Source organism: Morone saxatilis, unplaced genomic scaffold, assembly GCF_004916995.1.
Source record: "Morone saxatilis isolate NCDOM2014 unplaced genomic scaffold, NCSU_SB_2.0 Contig9, whole genome shotgun sequence".
Classification (NCBI taxonomy): domain Eukaryota; kingdom Metazoa; phylum Chordata; class Actinopteri; family Moronidae; genus Morone; species Morone saxatilis.
In genome coordinates this window covers 5,427,468-5,435,419 of record NW_023340268.1, presented here as the reverse complement: position 1 = coordinate 5,435,419, position 7,952 = coordinate 5,427,468, and the positions used below count along the sequence as shown (strand labels likewise).

Genomic DNA, 7,952 nt, shown 5'->3' with positions numbered 1-7,952 from the left:
AGTTTCAAAACGTGTATAGTGGAAATGTCATTTTTTCTTTTTTAGTTTTTTTTACAACCAAAAAAAAGTTTTTGTTTTCTGTTTTTAAAAAACAGAAAATGTCTCTTTTTTTATTTTAAAAACATAAAAAGGATGGTGTAATTTTTTCTTTCTTAGTTTTTTTTTAAAAAAAAGGTTGTTGATTAATTTTCTGTCTATTTTTAAAAAAGGAAAAAATAAAGTTTTCTTTTATTTATTATTAGTTTTTTAACAAAAAAACCTGAAGATTTATCTTTTTTTATTTTCAAAACAAAAATCAGAAAAAAACAGCTTGTTTCCAGATTCTCATTTCAAAATGAAAAATCTGTTGGCCACAAAGTACGCTGACCCTCCAGGCCATCTGTCCCACGTGTTCCCAACATGGAGGCCTTGAAGAAGTCGGGGTGGGTGGTGGGAAGTTGTGCAGCTCACCCTCCCAAGAGGGTCACCCAAGGACAAGGCCGCAGCATCAAACCAAACAGCCAGAGAGGAGGAGAGTGCCAAACCTCAGTGTGCCTTTATATACCAGAGCCCCAACACCACATGAAGAGAAAATAACCAGTCGCCAATCTGGATTTGCACTGCGGGGTTGGCATGCAAACCCGAGGACAGACGCATAAATGCATGACATCTACGCACACATGGTCGAGGACGTGCAGGAACCTTTCTCTGCGGGAGGGGGGGCTTTAGAGTAATATGAGAGGGGATTATCAGTTCAGGAAGCCAGCATCAGTCTCCGTAATCATTCAGCAAACGTCTATCTCACATGCATGTTTGCACTTGACAGCGAGAAAATGGCTGTTTTTCCCCCTTCGGCTCCATCGGCTCGTAGCACTTTACACCGCATGCAGCATGAGTCAACGCTCGGGGCCTGTCATCAATACTGCTCCACAAAGACAGTAGTAAACAACACTGAGGCTGGTGTTTTTTAAGAGCAAAGGTCAGGTTTTGGATTTCACGTCAACAAAAATGATCCCCACAAATACTATGACGCAGTGTGCTCAGAGTTTCAGAGTGCAAAAAACAAAACAGATGAAGGTAAAACAGTAAGTTAAGTTTGTGTTAATAAGTTCAAGAGTTAAGATGAAATATTGTACTTTAAAAGGCAAAATGGTCAAAAAAGGGTACGAAGCTCTGTGTTGGAGAAAAACTTGTTTGTTATATTTAAAGTTAAGTAACGAATATTAAACTTGAAGAAAGACAACGGACTAAAAGTAGCCAGTTTTCCACAAAATATAGTTTTTAGCTTCTGCTCACTGTTAGCAGTGAATGCTAACAGTCTAAAATTAGCCTCCTTATGATTTTATGTATCGGTACGTATCTTTAACTTTTTTACCAAAAAGCTAAATTAAGTTTCACGTCCCTCCAAGCCCTTCGGAGGGGCTCCACCTACCTAACAATGCCAACCATGGACACCCCAAAATAACCTCCTTCAGCTTCCACTATGTGAACCAACAGCACTTTTCCTGCAAATCGCTGTTCTGCAGTTTGCACTAAACTTGACTTCTGGCCACAGAGACCGACTTCTGTCCAACAGCGAGACGTCACTGGAAAACAACAGAGCCTTGTCTGGACTCCTGCAATACGCCGACACACAGACGAAGGAGTGTAACACACAGTTTAAAATAAATAAATCTCTCTACTTAACAGACAGGAACAACCGCTGAAAACTGCTTTGATAACCACAGATTGGAGGGAAAGACTTTAATTTAATCTCTCCAATAACATGATTACAGCACAAAACACACTCTCATTAGAGGCACATTTAATTTTCCATGTTATCACCAAAGCCTTTTTTTTTAATACCATTGCTCAGTTTTAAGCTTTGAGGCGTGTTAGTGGAAAAGAGAGGTGTTTGGTTGACTGAGCTGCAGTGTGCAATGTTGATTGACAGGTCTCTGCTCTCAGCCCCCTGGCTCCGACTGACTTTATCACACAGCGAATCACACAAAGTCCTCTAAGCTGTCGGCGCCTGCTGCCTATTTTACCTACTAAAATGCACTCCTTAGCTCATTTATATGATGGCTGGAGATGATTTGTTGGGGGGAAAAAACACCCTTGGGGATATGAAAAGCTCATCCAGCATGTAATTACTACCCGTTTCCTGGAGGGATGATCTGGTCTGAGGTGCTAGAACTGGTTAAACGGTTGAATAAACAGGGAAATCCTTCCTCCCTGTTTAAGCAACACACCTGCCAGTGACTTTCATTTGTAATGAAGGATCACACAACGGTAGCACGGAGGGGTCAATGTCAGCAAACCAGCTCAGTTATAAAGAAATACCTAGATTAATTTAGCTAACATCAGCTACCAAAGTGACAGGAATTACTGATGTTAGTCAACACATCAGCTCACAGTAGCTACTATAAGTAAATGAAATGACTAGTTGCTTATGGTAGCTAATGTTAGCTGGAACATTTGCTAACAATTGGTAACATCTAGTCACAGATTGATCAGATCTGATTTCTATGGGGAAATATAGTAATACTATACCTCGATATTCTATTTTCTTTATGTATAATACTTTTTATTTTCTTTTTTTAATTTCTAAATTGTTCAATTTCAAATTTCTTCAGGCATCTGCATCAGTGAGCCTGCACATTACAGGAAACATTTATACTTATTATTCCACTGTGTTGTAAATGAATAAACATTCAATAAAGATGATTCCTCTGCATATGTATCAGAACAAATGTGGCTCACTGGGCAGCTGGTTGTATCAGTGTGCAATAACAGGCTGTATTTTCTAGGACAGCCTGAGATATATGCTTTAAATGATATACCATCCAGCCAATAACACAATATATATAAGGCTGCTTGGAGGATTGTATATATAGCTATATGGTAAAGGACCATGCCAGGTGTAATGGGTTTGCAAGCAACCCTGTGTACAGCATTTAAATACACCAAAAAAAAAAGACTTTCAGGCAGCTGGGCTCGACCAAAATCCAAAAAAACAGCTCTGTGCTGTTTGCTTTTCCACAAGTTTTTTCCCATATTCAGTGCCCTTCTGTGGCTTAGACTGGCTCTGCTACACACAGTGTGCCAGTGGACAAGAAAAGCCAAATGGGAGCTCTGCACAAAAACACTACCCTGCACTGTGGTGAGCGCCAGGCCCGGCACACCCTGTCCACATTTCACATCGCAGACCCACAATATCTTCTGCTTTCTGTGTGTGTGTGTGTGTGTGTGTGTGCATTCTTACTGATGAGAGTCGTGGCAGATTGGCAGGATAACAGGTCACAGTGTAAATGCATAAATGTCATGTCCTGTCACATCTAATACCCCAGCGCTCGCCAGCAGAAGCCACACCCACCACGACATTATGTTTTAAATCCGCTCTGATCCTGAGGAACCATCTCCAGAGGTCAAAGAACAGACCAGTCTCTATCTCTACCTTTATATATGATAAATATTACAGCAAGAATGTATGCCATTACTTTAGGACTATCATCATCAAAGAATCAGTGGATTAATTGTCTTTTATTAAGCAAAAATACAAAATATTCTCTGGTTCCAGTCTTTCATATATGAGGATTTTATGTTTTATGTCACTATATAATTGAATATTGTTATGTTTTGGACAAAACAACCGAGTGTAAGACGTCACTGTGGCTGTTTCAGGTATTTTTTATTTTATTTAATGACGAATAATGTGCCGCAGGTGTTCATCCCAACCTCGGCGGGTGGTTTCACTGATGAGTTCCTCCCCTCTGCTTGAAGGAACACTAATCAGTGAAATCAGCTGGTCCAGCCTTGTTGGCGCTCCATGGTGGCATGATTGGATTAAATGATTAATCATAAAGTAATTGACAGATTCACTGATAATGGAAAAACGCATTAGTTGCAGCTCTAGGGTAACGTCTCCTCTCTTGCTCTCTCTCTCTCGCTGTCTCACCTTGCTCGGGGTGTTATCGGCAGCTAGAGTACTCCTCGGAGGGACTTGGTAGACGTCTTGTCCGGGAGGAACCTGGTAGATGCTCTGCTGACTCTGCTGTGGACTCTGGATAGAAGGTGGCACCTGGTAGATCCCCTCAGACCCCGAGCCAGGCTTCTGCTGATAGGCCGCGCTCTGAGGAGATGACCGGCCGGCGGCGGCAGCGGCCGGCGACTGAGCCTCGAACATGGGTCCGATCAGCAGCTTCAGACGGTTGCCAGGAGCGATGCCTTGGCGGCCGTGCAGGGAGCAGAGCCACCAGCCCTCCAGGCCCCCCGTGTTCTGCTCAATAACGGTCAGGATGTCCCCTTTACGGAAGGCCAGCTCCTCGGGGGACTCCGGCACATTGTCGTACAACGCTTTGGCCATCAGGTTCTGCAGAAAGAAAGAGACATTATTTAAAACAAAAATCTCTTTATTTAAACAAAACAAAAACAGTGTTTACCCTTTGTCACATAATGTCAGGTTTTAGTAAAATCTAATAAATGTAAAGGGAATAGTTTGACATTTTGAGAAATCCACCTATTTTATTTCTTGTTAAGAAGAATTAGAAAAGATTGATACCACTCTCATGTCTCTACTTTAAACTTGAAGCTACAGCCAGCAGCCAGTTAGCTTAGCTTAGCATAAAGACTGGGAACAGAGGGAAACAGTTAGCCAGCCTGTTTCCAGCACCACCAAAGGTCACGAATTGACACATTATATCTTCTTTGTTTAATCTGGACCAAAAAGTGTCAAAATGTTGGTTTTATGGGTGGTGTCTTGGAGTCTGTGTGGGTTGCCTGGCAACCTCACTTTGATGACAAGACTTCAGGAAGTCACTGCTCCCCGTCAGGAAGTAGTTCGCCACAAAACCCTCTGAAAAACTAGTGTTTTTTACATAAACAAACAAGATATGAGATGGTGGTACTGTTGGGTCTCTGTAAATGTTAAAAGGAGTTCGGTCTAGACCTGCTCTATTTGAAAAGTGTCCTGAGATAACTTCTGTTATGAATTGGCGCTATACAAATAAAATTGAATTGAATTGAAGATGTTAATAGACATCAGATTTAGAGAGTGGGGTTTTTTGTTAGCTATTGGACAAATCAAACTAGTTTCTGTTTCCAATCTTTATGCTAAGCTAAGCTAATCATTTGTTGGCTGTAGCTTTGTATTTAACATACAGACACAAGAGTGCTTTCCATCTCCACCGTATTTCCTGAAATGTGGAACTATTCCTTTAATACACAAGAGTTATTATGCCAGAGAAGTGTTATTTAAAACACTTCTCTGGCAGTTTTAAAATGCTTCGGTGAATGACATGCTGGTGAACTTCTAACTGCTCTTCAGATTAACATGCAGGGTTGCATTAGCCCCCAGCTCCACACACCAGATGTCTTTCAAACCATCTAAACTTGATGGGATTTTCTCAGCTTGCGCCCTGCTCCAGGGCACAGTTATCTAAAGGGCCAGTGAGGACTGAGGGATAATGACTCAAAACCACAGATTTTGTAGATAGGAAAAGCCCCAGAGTGTGCCACTTCTGTGTCTAAGAGAGGCATTTAGGACTAATTGCCTCAGTAAATGCATCAATCTTTTTCCTTTTGCCTTTATTCATCCAGAGAAGGAGTTAACTGAGCATGAATACTCCCTTTTCAGCTGCTTTATACTCTACTTTATACATAATAACAAAGTTTAACTCCTGGGAGCTGCACTGCACAACAACAGTCCTGTACTTTAAGCTATGTAAGCTCCATAAACACAATTAGGGATTAAACGCCTTGCTCAAGGGCACTTTAACGTCAGATACTGAGGGAGGGAAGAGTATTTGTTGTTCAGTTTTTCTGTGTTTCATGCGAACAAACCCCACTTCGTTTTATTTCTGAAGCACCACAACCCAGTCAAATGGGACTTGTAAAGACAGTAAAAAACAAGAAACACATTTTTTTTTTTGTTCAGGGTTATTGCCTCAGCTTCAGCAATAAAACAAACAAAAAAATATCTTACAATGAAGATGAAACTATGAAGGGAAAGCAGGATTGAAACACCGCAGCTGACTTTAAATGTTCATAAACTTGTCTCGCAGCATAGTGAGCTAGATTAAATCCACTCGTAACAGATGAGCTGAGTTGAGTTGAGGATAGAATAGGATTTGTAATCGGACTAAAAAGCTACACGCACATTTGGAGTGAGGATTATCAGAAACATGCGAACCAGAAACTGCATCCAAATACAGCTTCTCAAAAGGAAAAGTGTGACTCAGTTTCACTTATCTTTCTAGTACCTCTTTGGGTGGACGTTATTAAGGCCTCACCCTCCAGTAGGTCAGTGTGGGAATCAGGAAGCCCACTTTGTGGCTGCTGCTGGTCTGAGGTTGTCTTAAACCCTCTCTGGCCTTCCCCTTTCCTTCCCAGTTCCCATGTGAAACTACCTCTACCAGTGACATCATTATCTCTCGCTGCGGGCCTGGCCTCCCTGGCTATTGTCTGTGTGCGCTGTCAGGGCTGTTAGCCAGCAACACCCATCGCACAATTATACCCTTACAATCACCCCCCGCCACCAGCTGAAGCTGCAACAAGTTCGATTGTGACCCCCGGAGGTCACGTCGCCCAATGGGAGCGGATCCTCGATGTCTGCTCATTGCGGTAACTTGATTGAGGCTGGCAGAGGCATCCATGAGGAAACAAAATGCTGATTACAGTGATTACAACTGCTGCTCCAATTGGAGTTTGAATATGAGGGACAAGTTGTTATATTCTTATCCTGAACTCTCTTTCTCTGTGAGTTCGAACTCATCAAACTTTCTGCGCAAATTTTTCGTAAATTGCTAATTTTCTACACCCACATAAAGGTGCCTGTGGAAACTTTTATTCAAGAAAAATGTTACAGAGGAGTCAAACAAAATAATAATTTCACAGTTTAGTGGTGACGTTATGGGATCCGAAACAATTAGAAGATATAAATAGTACAACTTCCAGTGAGGTGTGATGAGCGCATGCTGTAATGTCACAGAAATATAGAAATGTGTGAGACCATGAAGGGATGAGAGATATTAACACGAGCACACAGGAAATTATGTTACTGTTGGGGTGCTACAGAGGATGAAACTGAACAGACACCTGCAGAAAGACAGAAGCTGCTGTGCTGAATTTCAATTACTTCTAAATCTCTTGTAGGTGCCACTTTAAAGGACCAGTGTGTAAGATTTAGTGGCATCTAGTGGTGAAGTTGCAAACTGCAACCATTTGAATACAGCTCAGGCCTTTCAAGTTAGGGGGAGGGTAGGAAAACTACTACGCTCCCTCTGGTAGATAAAAACTGGTTTTCAGTTTAAGGCGTAAAAAAACACAATCACTCTTATTTTCAGGTGATATATTAGACTAATGAAAACACATATTATATATTCCACTTGTTATGGCCAACATATCCTCTTAAATGTTTTCACACTTGGGAATTTTGCACGCAGCCCCGTTTTGCCAGGCTGCTGTTTACTGCTTTGGTGTTTGTTTTGATTTTGCTTCGTGAGGAGATTAATTAAATCATCCATGTTATGAGATTCACTCATAAAATTCTAGGCATCGTATTTTACTCTCCAGTGTTCACACGCTCCTTTTAGTCTTGTATTATGTATTCTACCGTAAAGCCATGTCTGCCAACAATCAAGAATGCCATGTTCACCAACACACGTTGTGATGTAATGTTCACACTCAACAAAAACCAATAGAAGGTGCTGCACGCAATAGAAATAGAATAGGGTTCTGGAAAGTCTCAGCTCTGCAATAGAATCTACTTTCAGCTCTCGTGGGTTCTGTCATCTACAAGTGTAATGGAGAAGAGAATTGTGTTGTTGCAGCATCCGTATCTTTCACTCCCTATACTAACCCCAATGTAAAAACGATCTTTGATTTGTCTCACTATCTGTGCACATTTCTCACAGCTTTCTGTTTGCCAGGTTATCGGTCTGGCCATCAATAACTGGTCTCAATCACACTGATTTACAGTGAAACACAAGCCTTGA

At 41.4% G+C, this 7,952-nt stretch overlaps 1 protein-coding gene across 1 annotated transcript in view; it reads right to left on the bottom strand.

Moving 5' to 3' along the window:
- The window catches only part of nedd9 (neural precursor cell expressed, developmentally down-regulated 9), a gene marked incomplete in the record, with an annotated part of 35,153 nt that overhangs the window by 13,586 nt on the left and 13,615 nt on the right, over positions 1–7,952 (bottom strand). The window contains 1 exon segment of the mRNA XM_035681163.1: positions 3,917–4,330. Within this exon segment, the coding sequence (XP_035537056.1) occupies positions 3,917–4,330 (414 nt within the window).